A 27,689-nucleotide genomic window follows, 5' to 3' on the forward strand; every position below is an offset into this window, starting at 1 on the left:
TAAAACTAGCATGTGGAATGTCAACATTTGCCCATTGTACATTTCCTTACTTTAAAGAGATCTCCTAAGAGCATGCATACCTATTTTTGCTAGCTAATGCTGTCCAGTGATGCTCACAAACCCAGCTCTCAGGGAAATAGGTGGTGCCTCATTTGGTGAAATTTGGACTTGTCCTTGTTTTTTCACAATAAACAATATAATATAGCATTTAAAACTTTAAGCTTCTGTTTATTCTGGACAGCCTCATGATCACATAGTCTTCTAGAACTGTAGAATCATCTATAAATCCAGTTGGCCTGTGAGTAGAATACATCAGTGGGTTTAAATTTTTTTTATTGGAAAAAATGTTTATACACATTTAAAATGGAAGCACTTGTCACTTGTCCTATCAGGACATTGTACCTATGCAACTGCTTGCTTGTAGTCTCTGAGTCATAGATATGACCTTCTTTGAGACAATATTACTTCCTAGTGACAATTTAATAAGATACCAAAAAATCACTGAAGAAGCACATTGGGCCTTGATACTATAGCAGACTAAGCTCTGCAATTCAGTGGCATAGTCATTTCACCTTAAGTAAAATACAGAAAGAATAGCCATCCTAAATGGATTCCTGATGATACCTCATTTTTCTAGTTTCATATTCAATTTGTAGGTAACACAGTATCTTTAAGGATAATTTCAACTTTCAATTGCAGTCCTGACATTGTCATTATTCAAAGGAGAATACTTTTATTCTTCAAAGCAATACTACCATATATATATATATACTCTAAACGTTTTCAAGAAGTGGTTGCCTTTTATGATGTTGGAGATAGTCTCTCTTATAAATCATTAGTAGCATCTCTAGTCATATAGAATTTAAGTGCATTATATCCTATTCCCTCTTAAACCTGGTACATATATTATTTATTGAAGTCTCCTAGAAAGATCAAAGTAAAACGTTGTGAGCTAGGAAATTGGTTTAGAATAACTAAATTGTATGTTTCTGCCTCTCAGAAATAAGATACCCATAAAAACAGATTGTGCTGGAATGTTAGAGAATAATTGAACATTTTTGTTTTTGTTGTTAATCCTTACTCAAGGATATTTTGTCCACTGATTTTTAGAAGGGCAGAGGGAGGGAGTTGGGGGGGGGGGGAACATCGATGTAAGAGAGACACTTGGTGGCAATAATATTGTTAATAATAGTAGTCATGATGATGGAAATGAAAACAATGTTTATATACATTTAGTTGCAATGTATTGTTTACCAGATACAAGCTATAAGCTTTGTAGAGTATCTCATTAATTTCATATCAACTGTAAGAAATATCATTTTTTAATTTACAAAACTCAGTCTCAGAGAGTTGGAGTAATTTGTCTCATTCTTCCCACTATACTATCTCAAAAATAATATCCACTATGTATGCAGTGCCTACCATGTGCCTAGAAATATAGTATGCATTTGTAAATGTTATTTTATTTTTATCTTTAAAGCATCACTATGGTGTAGGTATTATTTTAACCATTTTACAGATGAGGAAAGTGAGGCTCAGAGAAGTCAAGCAAATTGCCCATGATATAACAGAAAGAGCATTAAACTCCTCCTCCTTTCCATCTAAAATATAGATCCAAGTGGATTTAAAATCTAAGCAATAACACAAAGTAACAAAAATATTAATGTGAAGTTTAGGAGAACATGTGTATGATATTGTGGTAAGAATTATAACTTTTAATAAAGCAAGAATTCCAGAAAACATAAAGTAAAAGATCAACATCTATTTTAACTAAATATTAAATATTGCTGTATGGCAAATATCTTAAAATTAAAATACAATTGATAGAATATTTAAGCACATCAAGAAAAAAAGTTTATGTTCCGATTGCTTAGGTTTTTTTACCAATTAGTATGAGAAAATAGACAAACCAAAAGAATTTGAGGTAAAACTTATGAGTCAGAGGAAAAGATGAATGAAGGTCAACAAATATAGGAAAGGCTCATATACACTAGGAGTCTGGTAAAGAGAAATCAAAACAGCACAATATAATATTTGACCTATCAGAGTGGCGTAAACTACTAATACCTAGTCTGGTGACCATGTTGATAAATGAGCTCTGGCTTACTTGTTGTTTGGAGTGAATTGCTACAATTGTTTTAGAAAGTTAAGTGGTAAAATCTAGAAAAAGGTAAATATCTTTTGGCTTAGGATCCCACTTTTGAAACTCTCTAATACAGACATAAAAACACCAGTATGTAAAGATAAATGCACAAGAATGTTCATCATAGCATGGTCTCCAAGGACATACCTGAACCATCATCCACAATGGAGTGGCTAAATAAATTATGGTACAATCATGCTATACAGTGCTACAGTGGTACCAACTTAGTGTCTGAATCTCCCATAATCTCTCTATATAACAGCAGACAGAGCAACTAGATAGAAAAATTTAAACTGAATGGACAATATATATACAGATTGAGGTGACAAGATATCCTCATGATCCCAAAATATGAGTAGTTGACAACAAACCACCAATAACCATAAGCTGGCATTGTTTGCACATCTGCATTGGAGGACATAGGAGAAGACAATGACTTTACTGATGTACTGAGTGCAGCAGAAAGTATACTCTGGAAAGCTCGTGGGGGGTGGGGCGCTATTTGAGAACATCAGCTGAATTGGAAAGGATTTTGCTTTCTTTTTTAGCAGGTATATCCAAGGATTCTGTAGTAAGATTGGAAGAGGCTAGAGCAATCTGAGTGCGTTAGGTAACACTGGAAACCAACTATCCAGTGTTTCCTTTCAGGACAGGACCCAGTACTGAAAAGAACTAGTTAAGCACAGAAACAACTATGAGCAAGATAGAGACAATAGCAAAAGAGAAAATAGATGATCCAGGTAAAAATAGGAGTGAGAGCAAGAGAACCAGGATTTCTCAGAAAGCAACACTGTGCTAAAACAGTATAAGAGGACACCCTGTGAATTTAGGGGGAGGAATCCTGAATGCATTACCCTTTCAAGGTCAGAAAAACTAACTTTACAGAAAAATGAGCAACAGAAAAGTACCCACTTCAAATCACATTCAAAGTCACTATATGAAGAAAAAAGAATAAGGTGCAGAATAACATTGACAAAGAAAATGAAAACATGCCAGAAAGACACACCCACAAAACAGATCAAAACTGTAACACTATTTCAAAATGAACTCAGGAACATTAAGAAAATGATATAAGACTTCCGGTCAAGATAGTGGCGTAGGTAAACGCGGTATTGCATCCTCCCACAACCACATCAAAGTTACAACTAAACTACTGAACAACCATCATTCAAAACTGCCTGAAATCACGCTGAATGGAAGTCCTACAACTACGGAATTAAAGAAGCAACCACATCGAGACTGGTAGGAGGGGCAGAGGCGGTCGGCCTGGTCCCACACCCACGTGTGGCGGATAAAAATCGGGAGGATTCCTAGGCTGGGAAGGTCCTTCCTGAGGACTGAGGGGTTCCCATCCCACACCAGACACCCTGCTCAGGGTTCCAGTGCCAGGAAGAGAAGTCCCCATAACTTCTGGCTGGGAAAACCAGCAGGAACTGCGGCTCAGGGAGGCTGAGGTGGCTGGAGCCCCAGGCAGCGCCTTTTAAAGGGCCCACGCATGGCCACATCGGACTCACTCCCTCTAAGCTTGGAGGGGAGGCAACTCGAGGGGCACCAGACACATACAGGGAAGAACCGAGCTGTTTGGCATTGGAGCAAGGGCTGGAGAGGGGGTTTTCTCCAGGACAAATGTGCTGTCAGAGGCCTTTGTTCCTTTGGTGAGCCCTTCCCTGGGGTGGCAGACAGCCGCCATATCTGGGCCTCCAGCAACCTGGTTCCCACTGTTTGCCCCCCCTGGTGACTCCCTGAGGCCCCACTCCACCCAACTTTCAGGCCCACCCAAGCTGTTGCCACTTGCTTAACCATAGGATTGGCCTGTGTTGGATCCTGCTTCAGGTTTTTCCTAAATTCTTTCAAACGAGCAGCATCTGGTCTCAGCTAACCCCATACCTCTCGTTAAGTAATACACTGAAACAAACACAGGGAGGCAGCCAAAATAGGGAGGCAGCCAAAATGAGGAGACAAAGAAACAGGTCCCAAATGAAAGAACAGAACAAAACCCCAGGAAAAGAACTAAGCGAAATGGAGATAAGCAACCTAACAGATGCTGAGTTCAAAGTACTGCTTGTAAGGATGCTCAGTGAACTTAGTAAGAACCTCAGCAAACTTAGTGAGGGCCTCAAGAGCATAAAAAAGGACAAGTCAGAAATAAAGGATGGCCCTGGCAGGTTTGGCTCAGTGGTTAGAGCATTGGCCTGCAGTCCAGAAATGAAGGATGCACAGTCAGAAATGAAGGAGGCACTAACTGAAATAAAGAATAACTTACACAGATTCAATAGTACACTAGGTAAAGCCAAGAAGCAAACCATTGATTTGGAATATAAGGAAGCAAAAACCGCCCAATCAGAACAGCAAAAAGAAAAAAGAATCCAAAAAAATGAGGATAGTGTAAGGAGCCTCTGGGACAACTTCAGGCATGCCAACATTCGCATCTTGGGGGTGCCAGAAGGAGAAGAGAGAGAGAACAAGAAATCGAAAACCTATTTGAAACAATAATGGCAGAAAACTTCCCTAACTTGGTGAAGGAAACAGACATACAAGTCCAGGAAGCACAGAGAGTCCCAAACAGGATGAACCCCAAGAGGCCCAAATCAAGACGCATCATCATCAAAATGCAAAAGGTTCAAGACAAAGAGAAAATCTTACAAGCAGCAAGAGAAAAACAGTTAGTTACCTACAAGGGAGTTCCCATAAGACTGTCAGCTGATTTCTCAAAAGAAACTTTGCAGGCCAGAAGGGAATGGCAAGAAATATTCAGAGTGATAAAAAGCAAGAACCTACAACCAAGATTACTCTATCCTGCAAAGCTGTCATTTAGAATCGATGGCCATATAAAGACTTTCCCAGACAAGAAAAAGTTAAAAGAGTTCATCACCACCAAACTGTTATTATATGAAATGTTGAAGGGTCTTTTTGAAGAAAAAGATAAAATATATGAACAAACAAAATGGCAATGAATACATATCTATCGACAATGGAATCTACAAACAAAATGAACAGGTAGAACAGAAACATTCTCATAGATACAGAGAACATTTTGTTGGTTGCCAAATGGGAAGGGGGTTGGGGGAATGGGTGAAAAAGGTGAAGGGATTAGGAAGTACATATTGGTTGCTGGACTGACAAACCTCAAAGGGAAGGGGGTTGGGGGGTGGGAAGAAAAAAATAAAAAAACTTATATGTAACCAATGGACACAGACAACAGTGTGGGAAAAGGCAGGAAGGGAGCGGGAGTGGGGAGGAGGGGGTCAATGGGGGAAAAATGAGGAACATCTGTAATACATTCAACAATAAGGATAAAATAAAAATGATATAATGCAAGAAAGAAAAATATAATCTGATTTTCAAAAACTTAAAAAATGATGTCACAGAACTCAGGGAAGAATTAGAAGTAAAATAAAAATCCTTTCAGAATTAAGAACAGACTAGAAGGAATATAGGAGCAAATAAATGAGACTTTTCAGACATTTTTACAATAGAGTCTAAAAAAGAGGAATATATTTTTTTTAATTTTTAATTTATTTTTTTGTTACAGATATTTCTCCTTTTTACCCCATTGGTACCCCCCTCCCCACCCCAGCCCCGCCCCATCCCTGGCTTAGTTGTCCATGTCCATTGGTCATGCATACATGCATATAAGTTCTCTCTTATGGTTTATCTCTTCCCACCCCACCCCCCCTTCTGAGGGATGTCAGTCTGTGCCCTACTTCCATGTTTCTGGGTCTACCGTATTCCTCAGACTGTTATGTTCATTATATTCCGTATATAAGTGAGATCATATGGTATTTGTCTTTTTCTGCTTGGCTTATTTCACTTAGGATAATACTTTCCAGGTCAAGAGGGACATTTTTTAAATCAAAAAGAAACTAAGAGGTAAGAAGGATTCAAGAGAAATTGATAAATATTTATCATACACATAATAGAAGTATTTAAAAAAAGAAAATCAAAACAAAGGACCAGAACAAATAATAACAATAATTAAAGAATACTTTCCTGAAATAAAAAGGTGATTCAAAATTACATTTTAAAAGATCAGATCATGTACCTGAGTAATTGATCCAAAACAATCAACACTAAGACATAGTTTAGTAAAACTACAGGATTTTCAAAAAGTAAAAAAAAAAAATTTGAAATTCTATACAAAAAGAGCAAATTACTTTAGAAAAAAATAAATAAATAAATTATCATCAGACCCTTTAACAATAATAGTTTATTTCAGAAGAAAATTGAGTAACATATTATTATAGTTGGCAGGGGGGATGTGACCCAAAGATTTTATACCCAGAAAAACTGACTTTCAGCTATGAAACACATGGGCAAACTGTTACAAGCATGAATGAATGCAGAGAATATTGTTCCCATGAACCCTTCCTGAGGATCTACTAGACCATGAGCTTTAGACAACCCAAAAGACTAGATGTAAGAACTAATGAAAAGAGATGTATGGGTTTATTTCTGGACTTTCAGTTCTGTTCCATTGGTATGTATGTCTGTCCTTATGTCAGTGTCACACTGTTTCAATTACTGTCACAAGTTTTGTAGTAAGTTTTTAAGTCAAGAAGTGTGAGTCCTTCAGCTTTGTTTTTTTATCAATATTGTTTTGGAAATTCAGGTCTTAATTAGTTCTTAAATTAGTATATTAGAACTTTAAACTAAATCTTAAATTAGTACTTTGATGTATTGTTTTTCATGTTTCTTATGTTTGGAATTCTTTGAGCTTTTTGGATCCCAACATCTCATAGGTAAGAGTTAAAGAAAGAAAAAAGAAAACAAGGAAGGAAATCACTAATGAAATAATTCAAGAAACAGTCCCAGAATTAAAAGACATGATTTTGCAAATTGAGAGTGCCCACCCAGCACAATGAGTAGAGAAAGATCCACACAGGAAACATCATGGTGAAATGTTAGATCATTAGGACATGAAGATACTAAAAGATTTCTGAGAGGGGTGGGGAAGGGAACCAACTCATGTGGAAAGGCTTAGCAATGAGAAAGGCATCTGATTTCTCAGCCTCCAGTCTACATGGAGGCCAAGTGACAAGGAGCGAAGCCTGAAAATACCTGAAAGGAGAAGGGATACAGGCAAGCAGATGTAACAGTGGAGGTCGGGCAGGCATTTCCATCAATGCAAGGACCTGCCTTGTCCTGGAAAGCACTGGAAGATGTGTTCCACCACAAGGAGAAAATAAAACATGGAAGAGGAAACAGGGGCTCCATCGTGGGCTAGGTAATGAAGGGCACCCCCAGAATGATGGGAATGGGAGATCCCAGGACCCCAATGGGCATGGCAATAGATTACAATAGAAGTCAGAAGGATCCCAGAGTGATGCTTCAAGGGCAAGAGAGAAACCAAGAAGTTATCAGAAGTCTATGAACTTATCAACAGATCTACATAAGCAAGTATTTGGAAAATGGATGCAAATACCGTAAGACCCAATTGGAAGAATTAAAAGTATTTGCCTCTGGAGAGGCAGAATCCAATGTGGGCAGGCTGGGTCAGGGGTCTGCTTTGTTTTGTTCTTTTTCTTTATCAGCTATCTATAACTCTTTAACCTATATTTGTGTATAAGTTTGATAAAGAATAATCTAATTTTATATGAAAATGTAGTGTCAAGCATTAAATTAAAAATTATTGGTAAAACTAAGACTAAAGGCAGGCTAAAGTGGGACAGAACATATAGATTATGTGCTCTGATAATGTAAATATAACACAACTATTTTAAAATGAAGAAAAAATGTAGAGAGCATATGCCCCCACCCCAAATAGGAACTGTTAAACTGTTTTCGGTAATGATACAGCCAATGGTAGTATTAATACTTTATTCTGAGACTATTGTGCATGTGTTATGGAATAAAGTGAATGAATAATTGTAGGCTATCCAAATCCTATCATCTCTGTGTGCTTGAAAAACAGAATTATTATGGAATAAAGATATAATTATAATATAGAAAAGATTATGTAAAAACTCTGTAGTCTGAATTTGAGTTGGAGGAATTCATAACCTAGTTCTGTCCACTGAAAAGGCCTTAAGAACAAGGACCAACCAAGTAGCAATGACAACAAAGCTTTCTAGTACCCAAATTGTGTTCTTGGGACACAAATCCCCACTAATAGAAAAGAGCAATTGAGGGGAATACGGATTCCAGAACTAGGCAGTAAATGTATAAGATGAGTTTGGAATACTTTGTCATAACAGACAGCAAGGAAGCTACTTGAGACTACTAGCTTCATGTCAAAGAGACGCATGGGCCCCCTGAAGAGGTCCCCACTGGCCAAAACTGAGACAAATTTCAGGTCATTAGAAATTGTATTTAAAACCATCAAATGTTTTTACATCTATTAGTTTTTTTTGATATTTTTAAAAATACAGGTCACTTTTGTAGATAACAGGGAACAGATGTATTATCCTGAAACTTAGTAAATAAAATGGACAAGTCCTTATCTTATAGTTCCCATATGAACTAAATCATTAAGTAGCCAAATAATACGAAGAGAAGCATTTCTTTCTAAAACTATTCCAACTGGTAACTGTAAAAGTTGATGGGATTAGACTTCCGATAAAGATGGCGGCGTAGGTAAACGCGGTATCGCCTCCTCCCACAACCACATCAAAGATACAACGAAACTACAGAACAACCACCATTCAAAATCGCCTGAAATCAAGCTGCATGGAAGTCCTACAACTACGGAATTAAAGCAGCAGCCACATCCAGACTGGTAGGAGGGGCGGCGGCTCGACGGGCTGGTCCCACACTCACGTGTAGCGGATAAAAATCAGGACGACACCTTGGCTGGAAAGGTCCTTCCTGAGGACTGAGGGGGTCCCCGTCCCATGCCAGGTGCCCTGCTCAGGGTTCCAGTGCCAGGAAGAGAAGTCCCCATAACTTCTGGCTGGAAAAACCAGCGGGAACTAAGGCTCAGGGAAGCTGACGTGGCTGGAGCCCCAGGCAGCTCCTTAAAGGGCCCAAACACGGACTTATCGGACTCTCTCCCTCTAAGCTTGGAGGGGAGGCAGCTCCAGGGGAGCCAGAGACATACAGGGAAGAACTGAGCTGTTTGGAATTGGAGTGAGGGCTGGAGGAGAGGGGGCTTTCTCCGGGACAAACGTGCTGTCAGAGGCCTTTGTTCCTTTGGTGAGTCCTTCCCTGGGGTGGCAGACAGAAGCCATATCTGGGACTCCAGCAACCTGGCCCACACTGGTAGCCTCGCCCTGGTGACTCCCTGAGGCCCCGCCCTGCCCCACCCAACTTTCAGGCCCACCCAAGCTGTTGCCACTTGCTTAACCATAGGATTGGCCCGTCTTGGATCCTGCTTCAGGTTTTTCCTAAATTCTTTCAAATGAGCAGCATCTGGTCTCAGCTAACCCCATACCTCTCGTTAACTAATACACTGAAACAAACACAGGGAGGCAGCCAAAATAGGGAGGCAGCCAAAATGAGGAGACAAAGAAACAGGTCCCAAATGAAAGAACAGAACAAAACCCCAGGAAAAGAACTACGCGAAATGGAGATAAGCAATCTAACAGATGCTGAGTTCAAAATACTGCTTATAAGGATACTCAATGAACTTAGTGAGAACCTCAGTGAACTTAGTGAGGGCCTCAAGAGCATTAAAAAGGACCAGTCAGAAATCATGGATGCACAGTTAGAATTGAAGGAGGCATTAACTGAAATAAAGAATAATTTACACAGCTTCAACAATAGAGTACGGAAATCCAAGGAGCAAACCATCGATTTGGAATATAAGGAAGCAAAAAATGCCCATTCAGAACAGCAAAAAGAAAAAAGAATCCAAAAAAATGAGGATAGTGTAAGGAGCCTCTGGGACAACTTGAAGCGTGCCAACATTCACATCTTGGGGGTGCCAGAAGGAGAAGAGAGAGAACAAGAAATCGAAAACCTATTTGAAACAATAATGGCAGAAAACTTTCCTAACTTGAAGGAAACAGACATACAAGTCCAGGAAGCACAGAGAGTCCCAAACAAGATGAGCCCCAAGAGGCCCACACCAAGACACATCATCAACAAAATGAAAAAGGTTCAGGATAAAGAGAGAATCTTCAAAGCAGCAAGAGAAAGGCAGATAGTTACCTACAAGGGATTTCCCATTAGGCTGTCAGCTGATTTCTCAAAAGAAACTTTGCAGGCCAGAAGGGAGTGGCAAGAAATATTCAAAGTGATGAAAAGCAAGAACCTACAACCAAGATTACTCCATCCTGCAAAGCTGGCATTTAGAACTGATGGCCATATAAAGACTTTCCCAGACAAGAAAAAGTTAAAGGAGTTCATCACCACCAAACTGTTATTATATGAAATGTTGAAGGGTCTTTTTGAAGAAAAAGATAAAATATATGAACAAACAAAATGGCAATGAATACATATCTATCAACGATGGAATCTACAAACAAAATGAACAGGTAGAACAGAAACATTCTCATAGATACAGAGAACATTTTGTTGGTTGCCAGATGGGAGGGGGGTTGGGGGAATGGGTGAAAAAGGTGAAGGGATTAAGAAGTACAAATTCATTGCTAGACTGACAAACCTCAAAGGGAAAGGGGTTGGGGGGGTGGGAAGAAATAAACCAAAGAACTTATATGCATAACCAATGGACACAGACAATAGTGTGGGAAAAGGCAGGAGGGGGGCAGGAGTGGGGAGGAGGGGGTAAATGGGGGGAAAATGTGGAACATCTGTAATACATTTTACATCCAACAATAAAGATTTTTTAAAGGAAAAAAAGGATGGGATTAGAATATCAGCATTTTGCAGCCCCCCAGTGAATTAATGGATCTAGGAGCTTGAGCACACATGACTCCTAACAACATAAGAGACAGCCCAGATGTGATGTGCCTCCTGTCTTGCCAAAGTGATTGAACCTGAGTCTGATCAAAATTCTGGATCTAGCTTATTCTTTTCAGGAAATACAAAAGACAGAGAAACATGCTAAATTTCACCATGAGTATGAAGTCTACAGATCCAAACTATGGGTTAGTGTGGGAGGGAAGGGAAGGACTGTGGTTAGGATGGAGCATATGGAGGGGCTGCTGAGTGCCCGGAAACGTTCTGTTTCTAGGTAGTACTTCTAAGGGTGTTTTCCTTATTATAATTTGTTGAGTTATGCATTAGTGTGATTTTACTTTATGATTCAAATTTTATGAAAAATAGTGGAGAGGACACAAATACCTTCTGGAAAGCTAGTTATCCAAGTTTAATAGTTGTTACCTTCCCAGGGATAGATGTACTATTTCTTTGTGATATTTGACATGGTTAACACCATGATGGCCAGGCTTGCCGTAGCTCATACCCTTAGGAACAGGGCGTTGTGGCCACCAGAGTGCACACGAATTCGATATTGCATCCCAGCTGGCGCTGGCAGGCCCTGTGGAGCGCATCCTAAGAGGGAAGTGCGTTCCATCCAACTGCTTCTTCCCCCATTGCTCCTCCAAGCGCCCGTCGCGGTTTACCTGATGGCTGCAGCCAGACGGAAAGGAAGAGCCTTTTACTCCTAAAGCTATTTTAAACTATAAAGAATTATTAGGAAATTCATGTCTCTTTTCCACTTGATATGCCTTAAGGAAATTGGTCACTTTTATCTGAAGTTTAAAGAATTAGCCATTATTGGAGTACATTTTCAGATAACACAAAATGAGGAGACAGTCAAAAATTATTCTAGTTTTCATTGTGTTCTAAGCTTAATTGCAATTTAATCTGTTAAATTCTCAATTAGTCATGAATTCGATATTAAGGAAAGTAGACATGAAATTCTAAAAGGAAACAGAAAATTGAAGAATGCTCCCACATCTCTGCAAAGCGAAAAATCAGAGCACTTGGTCTGGCTTATTTATTTATGTATCTGTTTTTTAGGTGGTGCTCAAATGCAACGTTTATATACAGAGACATATAAATAAATAAAAACTAATTCCTCAAGAAAGAGAAGGCCCCAGTTGAAAGACTTTTTTAAATGCATTTATAAATAATTTGTGGACCATATCAGCTTTTTAAAAGAAGAAAACCTCAGATAGTACATAGAGAGTTTGAAAACCTTGATAGTGCTTTTCCAGATTTTGACATCAAGTTTGGGGGCAAAATATGAGTATCTTGCCAGAAAAATATAGGGCCTGCTTTTATACTTTACACTAAATTAAGCTTCAGTCAACACAAATTATCTGACGAACTAGTCATTTCCAAAGACACAATAAATACTAGTTTCTAAAATGTTTGTGCTAAAAACGGTCCACTGAAATACACGAACTCTGACTGTGGACTGATAAAAGTGTCCCCTAGGTTTGCGTTTGTAAATAAGAAGAATGAGCACCGGGGCACCCACTGAAATAAGTTTGTAATGCAGAGGAAATGAAACGCATTGGAGTTTAAAGTCATTGGACGCTGCTGTCTTCTGGGGGTTGCAGATTGGAGATGCTTGAAGGGAAAGGTCGGTTGTCACTGGGCGGGAGGAGGAGCGTGGTGTGATGGCGCCCTGTCTGTGCCCGCAGGTGAGCGAGATGGAAGTGAACGGGCAGTTCGAGTCCGTATGCGAGTCGGTGTTCAGTGAGCTGGAGTCTCAGGCGGTGGAAGCTCTGGACCTGCCCATGCCCGGCTGCTTCCGCATGCGGAGCCACAGCTACGTGCGGGCCATCGAGAAGGGCTGCTCCCAGGACGACGAGTGCGTGTCCCTGCGGTCCTCCTCCCCGCCGCGCACCACCACCACCACCGTGAGGACCATTCAGAGCAGCACCGGTGAGTGAGCGGAGTGACTGTCCCCCCGTCCCCAGTGATGCCGCCACCACAAGCCTGGCCTCCGCGTCCGGGCTGTGGCACACTGTCCCGCAAAACTGCACATTGTGCCCTTGTGTCATCACACATAGTCACCAGTGACAAAATACCACCATGTCCTACAAAGCAGTGGTTTTGCTACCCTGCCTGCCTCTTTCCTCAGCTTCTGGCCACACTCAAACCCAACCTTTTTTCTCAGTCACCATCGCCAGAGGAAATTGCAACTAGGAGACCAGGAGGGACAACATGGGACAGTCTTCACAAGGTCCCCACACAGCATCCTAGGCACCAGTAAAGTCATCCCAAACAACTCCCACTGTCCACAACCAGGCTCTGACTGAAGGGGTGTGATCCCCCTCAGCAAATCACACACCCTGATTGTTGAGCATCACAGAGTTGGAATGCTTTATTAATTTCAAGATACCCCCAAAGACCTGAAATATCACAGCAAGAAAATAGGAAGAAATGAGTAATCCAGTAATTCTGATTCAACATTTTATGAGTTTCCTTTCATTGTAATAGGAAGCAGATTTATTTCATTATTTAAAACCTTCTGGATATCATATGTTATAGAACACCTCCTTTTCCCTCTAAATCAAATTTAGGTTTATGCCATATATATATAAACATTTGTGCCCAAGGAGAAAATCCCCTCCGTTTTAACAAGGCTTAACTTTATGATTTAATTTAGCATAACTGCAATTCAGAGTAGTTCTATAAAATCATCAATCCTAGAGTTAAGATAAATAATGATTAATAAATTATAAGAAAAAGCCTATGCCAGAATATTGTATTATTCAATTTCTACTCTAGGTGCATCGAATGTCAGTAATTATCATTCAGCCTACAACTTTTGCAGGCTTGAGCATTACTAAGTCCTCAAACCGGAGTTAAAATCCTACTAACTAAAAATATGAGGTTGACGTAGAAATTTGAAAAAATAAAAATAAAACCATTAGGTTAAACAGCAGGACTTTATTCTTGACCAATGCCAATGAAGATCTCAGCATTAGGGAAAGAGAGGCCCCTCCGCATTGCACCGGCTCCACCGGGAGATCAGCCGCTCTGTCTGCTGGCTGTCTCCAAGCAGAGATAGTGGGTGTGCATTCTTGTGCACACAGAAATTCTGTGAGAACAACCGCAGATGAGACTTATAAATTAATAAGATTGCTTTATGAAATGATAAATTATTTTTAATTATATAATATTTATGTGTGTGTTTACATCTGTGCAGTAAGTACATTTTAAAGGTCTGCCCTGTGCCTGCAGCATATCACTGTCTTTAGTGTTTTCCCATTTCCATCATCTCCACACTACACACGACCCTTTCCCAGTGGCTGGTCCACTCGTCACTCTAAGAGTCTCATTGCCTGCCATCTGCTCTTCTGTACTGAAACCACCCCTTAAATACACAAAATACAGATCCTTGCTCAGAAGAACCAAGGGAAGGAAAAGAGCCACTGGCTTATCCTGCTGCCTTGAGGAGCAGTGTTATGGATAAAGTGACAGGAGACTCCACGTGGCTTATTTTTTGCTCATCCCTCAGAGGATTTTGTTGAGAGACAACTTACTTATATTTCCTGAAACAGTTCTTGTCTGTCTTCACCCCCAAACACCTGACCTTCCTAAGGCCCTTCCAGATACACTGGAAGTTCCCAGAGTTCAAACAACAGGGTTGCCAGATAAAATACAGGCTGCCAGTTAATTCAGGATAAATAGTGAATAATTTTGTAGTGTAAGTATGCCCCAAATATTGCACGGAATATACTTATACTACAAAATTAAATATAGTGTTTGTAATATTTGCTTAATCTGACAAGCCTATTCAAGAGGATGAGGGGTGGAAGGGTGAACTGTATTGTTATATTTAAAATGCAAATTGAATTGGAGAAGCTTTAGCTGGAGGTCCTCGGTGGGAGAACACCCAAGAACAGGGAGAAGTAAATGAAAACATCGAGGAAGTGATGGCCTCTGCTCTTCTTGGGCTGTGTGTGTCTCATCCTAAGCAATGGGTACCTGCTTGCTGTTCTCTGGGAGGGAAGACGGCAGACTTGCCTGCGGCTAAATGAGGTCAGGGGCAGGAACATTGACTTGCCCTCAGAGTGGAGAAGCATAAAGAATCGTATTTTTGCTTCACCCTTACATCAAACTGAATATTAAGGTGTATCATCTTTATAGTCATGGAAAAATAAACAATTTTAGAAGTTATAAACCATTACAGTAGATTCTAAGTAAGCACATCAGATATTTATAAGAACAACCTTAAGAATTTTAATATCACCTTTCACAGTTTCTTTATACCATAGATTTGTTCTTTTTTAAAAAACCATTATTTTATGATATAATAAGGTTCTTTATCCTTCAATCTACCCTATCATTAAAAAACAAAAAAGTGTCTGATACCATTTAGAAGAGTCATGGTGATGGGCTGAGTTCTAAGTGGCCCAAAGGATCCCCTAGCAACATGAGTGAGGATTAACAGACTTGTCCCAGCAAACCACGGCAAACTGGGAACTGAGTTAGAGTAACTCATTAGGCTCCCTTTGATTTATTGACTTTTTGGCTTATATAAATATGAGAGAATCTGATATTCTCTCAGTTTATATAATCTGCCTCAAGTACCCAGGTATTTCTCCATCTAATAGATTGAACACGTTTTATATAAACCACTGCACATGGGACTATTAGGTTAGAATTAGTGCTACTGTGGGAAAGCAAAATGCAAAAGTGGGCAATTATCCTCACAACTATGGGAAAATAGGCACCCTAATTCAGTCATCTAAATATTTTAGGTAAAAGTAAAACTTGGTACTGGGAATATACCCAAACCTCCACTTCAGAGTATTGGATTAAACCTGTCTCGTAGGGAATATACAAATGCAACTGTATGTAATTAAGGATGAGTTTTCCTTTTACTTCCTAAAGTGAGCATTTTCTAGGATCTATCAAAATCATTACCACATTGTAGCTAGACAGACTTGTGTCTACTGATACCAGTAGCCTGAATAAGCAAAAACATTGTACAGTAATCATCGTTGGATACACCCATACAGATAGATACACAGACACCCATTTGGTCAGAAAGGACAGAAAATAAAGCATTTGCAGTGGCTACCCAGGAAGTGGGAGGGTCAGGTGATATGGAGAGAGGGAGGTTTTTCAAATAAGCATTTATTGCTTTTTATGATTTTGAAAGTCAATATAATATTTGAATAAAAATAATACTCAAGAAATAGGCAGACTGTCATGATATATAATTTCTGGTGTTTTAAGAAAAAGTTTCACTTTGAAATTACATGCTTTATGAGGCAATATTATGTTTATAAAGAGTCAATATGTCACTTGCCACACTGTTGCTCTTGAAGTTTGTGCTCTATTGTGTTTCTACTAGAGGAAACTCTGAATGTTGATCAAGTTGAACTGGTCTCCTGTCCTTCACAGAGCCCCCAGCAAGAGCAGAGAGGGCCCAGGATGAATGTCCCTCTGGACAAGCAGCCAGTGTCCTCTGGCCAGGAAGCCAACATAGTTTGCCTATTTGGGTGTGGCGTGGGCCACTAGGACAGCAGTATTTACAGTTTGGTTTTTCTAACAAGAGGGATCATCTTTTTTCCTAAATTGAGACACATTCTTCCATAATTCTACCTCACTCTCCAAATTGCTGTAAACTCTGATGCACTTACTCTAATCTTGCTGAGTATATCAAAACCTTGTAGATCAGATGAGGTTGGGCCAGTGTTCCAGGAGTTCTCCCACACATTTGCTTCTTCACACCTAGTCAGCCATCCAATCAAGGAGATGACATCAAACCTACCTTCATGCACCCTGCACCCCAATCCCATATACCCTGCTCCCTACCTGACCACACAGACACCAAAAAAAAACTACGTAAGATCTTGAGCAAAATAACATTAAAGTAATAATTTATATTTGCAATACACATCCTAGGCATTCAATAATGGAGGAAGAAAGCAGAGAGAGAAAGCAGAAAATACAGTTTTAATTGTGATATAAATGACATATAACATTGTATAAGTTTAAAGTGTATAACATATTGATTCAATACATTTATATATTGCAATGTAATTTCCACCATAATGTTAGCCAACACCTCTATTATGTCATATAATTATCACTTCTCTTTGTGGTGAGAATATTTAAGATGCAGTCTGTTAGCAACTTTGAAGTATATAATACAGTATTGTTGACTTTGACCACTATGCTGTGTTGATAAGGATCAAACCCAGAACCTTAGCATGTCAGGACAATGCTCTAACCAACTGAGCCAAGACCAGAACTTATGTGTCTTCTAATTGCAAGTCTGTACACTTTGACCAACATCTTCCCAATATGCAAACCTCACCACACACACACACACACACACACACACACACACACACACAGAGCCCCCAGTAACCACCATTCTACTCTGTTTCTACAAGTTTGGCTTTTAGACTCCACATATAAATAAGATCATACAGTATTTATCTTTCTTTGTCTGACTTATCTCACTTAGCATTATGCCCTCAAGGTCTATCCTTGTTGAAAATGGCAGGATTTCCTTGTTTCTCATGGCTGAATAATATTCCATTGTATATATTCACAATACCACATCTTCTTTATTTATTTATCTGTTGACAATTTGTTTCTATATCTTGGCTATTGTGAATAATGCTGCAATAATTAACAAAAAATACTTGAGTACTTCACAAACGGCATAATCAACAGTGATTGAATAATTAAGGTGACTTTTCTAGGGAAATAGCATTGCTATTAAAACAGTTGAATCATAAAATATTAGCAGTAGAAAAAACTTCTACATCACCTAGTCCAGGGGTTTGCAAACTAGAGCCAAATCCAACCTGTTCCCTATTTTTGCACGTAAAATTTTATTAGCACAAAATTACACTATTTTTGCTTACATATTGTCTGTGGCTGCTTTCACTCTTTAACAGCAGATTTGAATAGTTGCTGGAGAGACCACAAAGCCTGGCCGGAAATATTTACTCTTTGGCCCTTAACTGGAAAAGTTTGCCACACCTAATCTAATTCACTGAACCCATTTTAAGGCGAGAAAACTGAGGCCCAAGTAGTGGGCCTCTAGCTGTAGACAAAGTCAGAACAAAAGCCCAGGCCTCCCAGCCATAACCCTTTGCTTGTTTGGGTCTCAGCTCTACAAATTATTCATTGCATTATTATAAAGTTAATCTAAACTTTACTTTCTTTATGTGTAAAATTAAATTCTAATGCTGCCTCCCCTACCAGCATTAATGACCATTTCTGGAGAATCCTTAGAGTTCAGAGAAAGTTCACATCTCTCTACCAGTTAATTAACAGGTGTTTTTATAAAGCACTGAGGGCAAGGTGCAGAAGTCCAAAGGACAGACATCAGTCAGAAGTGTTTTGAACAAAGGGCCTTTTTTTCTTTTCAAGATAAAGTCAGATAGTAACTAGATGAATATCCAGAACTAAACACCATTCTGGAATCAACAGGAGCAGGAAGAAAAAGGGGAAGGCTCACCCAGCATGTTCAGTCAGGAACCTCGAGTTTCTGATCTGACTGGTGGGAAGACTCACAAAATGTTCTTTGTGCCATCTGAGGGTTCTCATTTTTGGATCCTCAGTACCTAATACAAGTGACAGTCACCTAGCTCAATAAATTTTTTTAAGAAAAATAAACTTTAAAAGATAAGATCAAGTACTAAATATTCAAATATTGCCTAGACTGGCTCCTAATGAGGTTCCCTTTCCTGAATTTCTCCAAACATCCCAGTGGAACTGGACACATCCACTTACCTCTATCTAAGGAGGCTCTCAGACCAAAACAAACAAATTAAATGAAATAAGATTTGTGGCACAGCCTACGCCTCTTGTGAGATCATCTGTCTGGTTTTTATATCTGAGCAAACTGACAGTGATAACTTTTGACAGAATTTTGGTTATACTTTTCCTTTGGGGAGGCACTCAAATTGTCCTCTGTACTGTAATAGAAATACTATGAAATCATAAAATGCCAAAGTCCTATCAGACATAGAAGGAAATATAAAGTCTGAAGAACATCTTAGGCTTTCCTCCCCTCCAATTGTTTTGCCCTGTATACATAAATGACCTCTTGGGAATGAACCAAGCGTGGAGGTGTCATACTTCACTAACAGTTCACAAGTCTACTTTTGTCCATCTGAGAGGCTGTCACATGGCTAATAGTGAAGTCCCACCCCCCCCCACCCCCCTCCCTGTCTCCTGGCCTTTATGGTTGTTGTGGTAGTCAAATGAGATCATTAATAAGGAAGTACTATGTAAATTATAAACTACAATGCCTGTACCCTGGCTTTGAGTTTATATTTCTCAGCCTGGCTTAGTTTATTAATAATGATAATGACTAACCTTTTGTCCTTTACTACTTAAAAAGCATTATGAACCAGCTGCATAGATTATCTCATGTAATCAATCCTAACAAATATTCTATGACATGATCAATGTATTTCCTGACTAGGAATGAGGTACAGTTAAAAATAATAAATAAATAAGGCTTGGAGAGTTTATTATACATGACCAAAGGACTACATCTAGTAATGAACAGAGCAGGCTCTTAAATTCTCGTTACCTGTCAATAATACTTAGTGAAATATGGTGTACCCTGAAATAATTTAAAACAAATCTGTCTACTAAATGAGAGGACTCTTTTCTTTCATTCTTTCTTCCCACAAATATTTATTTAGCTCCTGCCATGTTTGAAACTGGTGTTTTCCATTAAAATTTCTGAAAATCCCTCTTTTTAAAAGAAACGATTGTGTTCACATATTATTGACATGGCTTTTCATGTTAGTTTGTCCAACTGTGGAATATCCATTTGAAGTGAAATTAAAGACACAAAATATAGAGAAATTAAAATGAATAGAGAAAAATATTTTTTTTAAAGCATATATAAAGAAAATACTCTTTGGGCTTAAAGTTTCATATTATGCTTTGTCATTTTGACATTATAATGCATTAAAAAGATCAAATGTCTAATCTTTTGATATAGCTATAATGTTGTTAGACAGCACTGAATGGAAAAAAAGAATTTTTGCCAACTCTCTTATAAACCAAGCAGGTGGTATATTCTGTTTTGTGGCTGATAAAATTTTCAAAGGTTTCTGCCTTAGACTAAGGAAAGAATACAGTAATTTAATTCTGATCTGCCTGGTCTCTTCATTGAGTTGAAAAACAAAGATGTGAGCATTTACAACCCAGTTACTAAAGTTAATGAGAAAACACAAATTAAAAAATCAGACTCCTTTAATGTGAATATTGATTATATGGGAAATTTCTCAAAAAAATAATGACATGACAACATAGAACCTAAAAATTCAATTTTTTATCCTTATGATACTTCCAGTAGGCAGTTTTATTACTAGAGAAACTGATTCATTTAAAAGCCTTCATAGTCCAGAGTTGTCTGATCCAATTCATATTGAACCTTTTTAATAAATACAGCAAAGTAATAGTAATTTAAACCATGCATGGCATTAATGCTGGCCGTTGGACAACCCTACACAGCCACCTTGGTAACAGTGTTATGTTGCTCCAGGGGTAAATCCAAGACCTGAGGCTTTGTATTTCTCTCCATTACTCTTACTATTGACTTTCTGTCAAGTGTTCAGGGCAACCCTTTACAGCTACCGAGTGTCTTTATTTAAAAACAGAGAAGACCAAAATGAAGAGTACCATGATTTTACTATATTTGCAAATAAGAAATATCCTTATATTTACTATATTCCTGACCAAGACAGAACTAATCCTGAATTTCTGGGTAGGATTGCCATCCTGTCTCTCTTAAAGCCCAACCTTGAATTTCTTTTCCATCTGATTTTCTTATTCCATCATATATTTTCCCCCACAATTAAAGTTTTTAATTTAAGAAAATCCATCCACATCAACTGCTGCTTAGATTCTGAAAAATCTTTCTCTCTTCCAAAATGTTGATTATGGCCAGAAAATCATAATGCGACATAAAGTGTTTCTGTTTATCATTTTCAAGAAACTTCTTTCCATTATCTTTTTTTTTTTTTTTTTTTTTTTATTTAGAAATAATTATAGATTACAGAAAGTTACAAAGATATTACAAAAAAAAAAATCTTGTTTCCCCCAATGGTTACATCTTGGATAACCATAATACAATATCAAAACCAAGAAACTCACCTTGGTACAATGTATATGGAGAGTTCATATTTTATCATGTGTGAAAACTCCCATAACCACCACTGCAATCAAGATACAAAACTATTCCATCACCACAGAACTATTCCATCACTACTGTTGTCTACATTTTACCAGTTAAATAAAGTATAGAAATGTCACCTCACTTCAATGCCTTTTGTCCTCTCCCATTTATAATATAATTATCTTAAACATTTTCCCCACATACATTGAGGAGTCTGCAACATGATGCTTTCAATGTCAAACATAATTTAGAAAATTTTAGAGCAGGAATCTCTATTGTATTTACCCATGTTTTTTCCCAAATTTGGGACATTTTAACCCATATCTCTGTTACTGCATTTTCATCCCCACTCTCTTTCTCCTGTTCCCTGGGATGCCAGTGACACAGTGGCCACAACTCCCTCAATGGAGAGTTTAAGAAAAATGATTTCCTTAGAAGAGAATGTGGATGGGCAGGCACTGTTTCATCTCTATTCTGCCTGACAAACCAAAAAAAATAATTTATGGCACATGTAGAGATGCCTTAACTAACATGACCCAATTTTCACCAATGTAACCAAAGTTACATTTAGCTACTGCTTCCTGTACGAATTGCCTCTTATCACTGTCAGAGCCTATTACCTTCCTTCCCAAACCTTTCCAACTATTATTTATCACCATTCTACAAGCCATGGGCTATACTATATACTTTTTAATAATATCCAACTACTCAAAACAGAAACTCAACAATCTTGACTTAGAAAAAGGTGAAGATAAAGGATTTTCAAGGAAAATATTATCCATTGTCTTTCAAATAATCTAGGATGACTTGAGTGACATATCAAGTCATAGATGAATTTTAATATAGCACAACTTGTCTTAAAAAATAATACTAATACCAGACAGTCTCTGGTTATATAGCTTAGGGAATATTTTGTTTGTTAAATTCAGATGGAAATACATCAATATATTTTCTAATTTATTGACAGCACCTTTATTGTATCTCATTAAATAAAAATAAGATTGATATAAATCCAGGTAACACTGACACAAATTACTGTGACTTTTTTTTTATTTAAGAATTGGTTACCTGAAACATGAATGGCTGTCCATCAGAAGAAAAAGAAAAAGAAAAAGAAACCCACATTCCAGAATTCTTTAACACTTTCTAAATTGCTGAAATCAAGAAAATAAATGCTCTCATCTTTGGTCTATAGCAGTCTTGAAGTCTGTACTACTTTATATAAGGTCTCTATCAATATCTTGCAACTCAAACAGTGGGTTAAAGAGTTTAGATACCAGTTAATTCAGAGCTTTGCAGTGGTTCAGCAATTAGCCTTTGAAACGCAAACCTACAGTTGTCACACATAAAATTTGTTGAAGAATATTTGTTAATAGTTGATTGATAGGTGAAAATGTAGGATTTCATCAGGAAATTTTCTGTTTCAATGAATACTGAAAGTTTCTTGGATGATTCCAACGTCTACACAGAAGCAGAAAGTACTTACTTTTTTCTCATGCACCTTAAATAAACCACTTTATTTTAGAAAGAGTGGGATGGTTGCATGTCTCCCCCACACCATCTTGAGGAACAGAGTATCAACAATTTTTTTTGCACTTATCTTCAGATAGAGTGGGAGGGAGAGAAGGATGGAGAGAGAGAGAGAGAGAGAGAGAGAGAGAGAGAAACATTGATATGAGAGAGACACATCGAATAGTTGCCACCCACACAACCCCAACCAAGGCCGGGGACAAACTGCAACCAAGGTACGTGCCCTTAGCGGAAACCGAACCCAGGACTCTCTGGTCCACAGGCCAACGCTCTAACCACCAAGCAAAACCTGCCAGGGCTCAACAATTTTTATTTGGGGAAAGAGCTTCTGGAAATAAGTGATAATAAAAATCCAGGAGACGCAAATGTTAACTTCTGCAAATAAAGACCTCCATTGTAGTCTCAGGATGTTTATTCTACTTTATGTTTTTTTACCCCCACTTCTTTTAGCCAAAGCTCTATGGAGGTTACATTCCTACCTTTTATCTCTCTCTTACCTATAAATATGGAAGTTGTGTTAACAGTATCCTCATTCTTGACCTGGTCTCAAATCTATATTTAATCTGTGAATATCTGTATAAAAGAACTTCATGGGTTGCTGATCACATCACTGGAATTAATATTAAAACATGAAAAAAAATCTATAGAGGATTTGGATCAACATTTATTCTTTCTATTTTTTTCTAGCTTTCTCTTAAAATGCATCATATTTTTCATTCCCAAAAGTATTAGAGCATATGAAAGACCAGAAAAAAATAATGTAAGCTCTAAAGCTGCTGGGAACATGAAGTTATTTCTCTATTTTGAATTTCCATTTAAAAAACAAAAAACAAATATGCCCTGGCCAGTGTGCCTCAGTTGGTTGAGTGTCATCCCATGCACCAAAAGGTCACTGGTTTGATTCCTGATAAGGGCACATACCCAGGTTGCAGATTTGATCCTGGTTGGGATGGGTACAGGAGGCAACCAATCAATGTTTCTCTCTCACATCAATGTTTCTCTCTTCTCCCTTCCTCTCCCTCTAAAATCAATAAAAACATACTGGAAAAAAGACAGCTCCTGGCTCATCTGGCTCAGTGGTTGAGCATCGGCCCATGAACCAAGAGGTCACCGGTTCAATTTCTGGTCAGGGCACATGCCCAGGTTGTGGGCTTAATCCCCAGTGGAGGGCATACAGGAGGCAGCTGATCAATGTTTCTGTCTTTCTCCTCTCCCTTCCTCTCTCTCTAAAATCAATAAAACCATAATTTTTAAAGAAAATGGCAAAACTCCAACTCTTTTTCTTTAAACTCTTTTTTTTTTTTAATCCTCACCTGTGGACATTTTTCCAAATTTTGTTTAGATAGAGTGGGAGGAAGAGAGAGACAGAGAAACATCAACGTGAAAGGGACACATCGAGTGGCTGCCACTTGCACAACCCAACCAGGACCAGAGGTACGTGCCCTTAGCAGGAACCAAACCCAGGTCTCTCTGGACCGCAGGCCGACACTCTAACCACTGAGCCAAACCGGCCAGGGCAAAACTCCAACTCTTCCATCCACACCATAAGAAACCACCCAAGCCATGTGTTGAAATCTCAAATAACTTATTTTTTAGCTGATAATTTTCTTCTGTAAATCTATTTTGCAAAATTAATGTGAAACAAAGAAAAAAAAGTATAGACAAACATGTTCACCACAGCATAATTTATGATGGTGAAAGATTTGAACAACTTTTGTTAGCAGTGAGTACTTGTCTATCGGTAGAAGAAAGGTTAAGTAAATTATGAAAAACCTCCTTCAATGAATTATTAAATCAACTATAAAAATTATGTTTAGGAAGAGTTTATAATAATATAAAAGTAGAGAACCTGATATTATATTATATTAATTATATTATATTATCATCTAAATACATCGAAGCACTATCCAAAATTGTGCATTTGTGTGTCTGTGTGTACATACAGACATATACATATAGATAGTTCAGAACTGTGTCAAGAAATTGTGCCCAGAAAAAAAAAAATTGGGCGAAAATGCACTAGAATGTTAAATAGTGGTTATTTTTGGTATTGAAACCAAATGTAGTTTTGTTTTTATCTTTATGCTTTATTTTCCAAATTTTCAATAGTACACATTTTACTTTCATAGTAAAAGAAACTTTATTTTTTTTTTAAAGTAATAGCAGCCCTGGCCCATTTGGCTCAGCAGTTAGAGCATCAGCCCGCAGACCAATGTGTCGCAGGTTCGATTCTAGTCAAGGGCATGTACCTCGGTTGCGGTTCGTCTCCAGCCCTGGTCAGGTCATGTGGGAGGCAACCAATCAATGTGGCTCTATCACAAGTATGTTTCTCTCTGTCTCTCTCCCTTTCTCCCACTCTATGATGATAAATAGAAAAATATCCTCGGGTAAGGAATAAAAAGAAAAGTAATAGCAAACATCTTATGGTTAGGGTTGTACTGGCAGCAATACTAGATCTCATATCACTGTATCTTTCAGGTTTTACCTTTTTTCTTATAGTTTTTTGGTTAAATGAAGTCTCCTGGGCTCAGAGGTTAGACTGGCTAATTGAAGATGATCTGTAGAAAGCGGCCGCTTTGTAATTGTTACTTATATAAGCACATATCTCCTTCTAGAGAGGAATGCTTAAAAAACAAAATGAAAAACAATGTTTAAAGGATCCTTTCCTTTGTCTCCCCTGACTCTCATAGTGGTAGCAGGTGAGGTTTTTGTAGATTTTATTGTTTTTTCCTTTTTTCCCTTCAGATTCAGAAGCAGTTCATTTGCAAACAGTTGCAGGTGGTTTTCAAGGAGACTGGAGTTCTGGGAAAAGGAATAAAGCTACACAAACCCAGCTTACAGTATCTTTAAAAACATAAATCCATGCCTTCGTAGTTCTTACTCTGACAAAGCTCAACTCTCAGAAGCATGCTTTTAGCTTTTACCAGGAAAAAGGTCCCCGAGGAACTGTGGTGAGAGAAAAGGTTTCTCCCACAACCACAGTGTAAGCCACCTGTGTTTTTAGCAAGGCTTCAACGAACTCTTCAGAAAGCAGAAAAAGTGAAACACTGAATGGAATTGTGGAGAGTTATGGGAAATATTTGTCACTGTTATTCATTAAGAAAGAAAGTGATATTAACAAATTTACACTAAAAATTTATTAGGAACTCTTGCTCCATGAGAAGTGTCAAAGCAACCAAACAGGAGAGTGCTTCTCCGGAGACCTGTGCATCCTGAACCAGCACTCTGCCCCTGTGGTAGAAATGGAGTTATGGGTTCATCGATGACATTCTTCGCAGCATCGGCCTTTTTGTGTCTTAAACCTTTTCCTCATTTCCGCTTTCAAACCTTTGCCTCTCCTTTTCCCAATTGCTTTCCAGAGAGAACTCAAAGGCACTTGGCATTTCTGATCCATTCCAACAGCTCTAGGGGAAACTTGAGGAAAGATGAAAATAGCCATGCCAACCAATTATCTTTTATCACGTGTCCTTCTGGATCTCTCTGAGGGAACATGGCATAAATGAGACCCAGGAACAAGCAGTTGAGTTCCCATCATTCACATGGTGACCCTGGAATGAACAACACTCCCACAAGCTGGTGTACCCCCCCTGATATCTGTAGGACACGTCACTTCAGAAGCATTGTGAAACCTTCATCTGAGGGGTGTAAGAGGAAATGCATCTTCTGAATTTTAAATGCATCTTCTGAATTGTTGTCTGAATTTTAAAACCCACATATGTCAGTTCATATTTTTAAACTAGTTAGTAGAGCTGTGGCACGGGAGCTGAGTGTGTTGTAACAGGAAGGTTTCAACCAGAAGCTGATGAGCAAACCGAAGCTTATTTCCAGCCTTGTGCTTTAGGGCATTCCCATAAACCTTAACAATACATGTGTTCATTCAGAGCCTTCCTTCTGGGGCCATACCTCCATCCCATCATACACAACCTCTGTTCTGTTTGAAAACTGATGACAGTTTGAACCTGCACATAGTTTGTAAAGATCCTTTCCAAATATAACTCTTCTTGACTTCAACTGCATAAGGGGGAAGCCCTAAACCATTTTAGAAAATCATGCATGGTTTTCTGTTGCTTCCAAAGACAGACTTCATAGGATTAAATTACTGAACAGGAAATCCACACTTTCTCACCTCAAACTGTTTCTGAATCAAAATGATGTTTTTAACAAAAAGCGGGGGTGGAGGGGCGTTGAGACTGGCCAGAGTGGCTCAGTGGATTGAGCGTCATCCCATGGACTGAGAGGTCCCGTTCGATTGCCACTCGGGACACATGCCTGGGTTTTGGACTCAGTTCCCAGTGGGGGGCCTGCAGGAGGCAGTTGAAAGATGTTCTGTCTCACATCAATGTTTCTATCTCTCACTCCCCTCCCTTCTCTCTAAAAAAATCAATAAAAGGGGGGTCAAGAAACGTGTGGTCTTCAGATGATGTGCTTTCTTAACTATGGAGCTATTTCTGACGTTAATACCACACCCCCAGAAGGATTTGGACAGTTCAGAAGAAGGTAGATTCTTGGTAGCATCCTCATTTGCTTGCCTGTTTTCCTATATAACTCAAAATTATAAATCATTTTTAAAACCTATATTTTTGGATTTCCCATGTTAGTTTCACTTTTTACCACATAGGCCAAACAAAAGGTACCAGCAAATAGCTGAAGCATTAATGGATAGGTATATTGATCAATTCTGCTTCCTGGGCACTTCCTCAAGGTTCTCTGACCAAAGCTGGGTACTTTGCACATCAGGGAAACTGTGCCCACCTGCTGAACATCTGCAGCATGCCAGGCTTTCCTGTGTGCTCTGTTTCACACGCAGTGTGTTTTTATACTGCACACGTGTCACACTGCATGTCAGAGGAAGGACCACCAAACAATTATGATGGACTAAAAGTTATGATCAGGTAAGCAAACTCTGAGTTTTGAGACCAGAAGTATAAGCAAAAGCATTATTCATCAATTTGCTTTTTAATTCTTTCTCCTCCAAGCATGCTTCTATCGCATCCCATATACCTTACTTTTATTCCAAAGGCAATTTGTTCATAGTCATTCTCG

At 38.6% G+C, this 27,689-nt stretch overlaps 1 protein-coding gene across 8 annotated transcripts in view; it reads left to right on the plus strand.

Annotated features, from left to right (window-relative positions):
- DLGAP1 (DLG associated protein 1) overlaps positions 1–27,689 on the plus strand; it is a 329,410-nt gene that overhangs the window by 140,314 nt on the left and 161,407 nt on the right. For all 8 annotated transcript variants that reach the window (XM_036245132.1, XM_036245131.1, XM_036245139.1 and 5 more), the window contains exon 4: positions 12,637–12,880. In XM_036245132.1, coding sequence (XP_036101025.1) covers positions 12,637–12,880 — 244 coding nt within the window. The remainder of the gene's footprint in view (positions 1–12,636; positions 12,881–27,689) is intronic.

The sequence above is a fragment of the Molossus molossus genome, unplaced genomic scaffold (assembly GCF_014108415.1).
Source record: "Molossus molossus isolate mMolMol1 unplaced genomic scaffold, mMolMol1.p scaffold_m16_p_6, whole genome shotgun sequence".
Taxonomy (NCBI): Eukaryota; Metazoa; Chordata; class Mammalia; order Chiroptera; family Molossidae; genus Molossus; species Molossus molossus.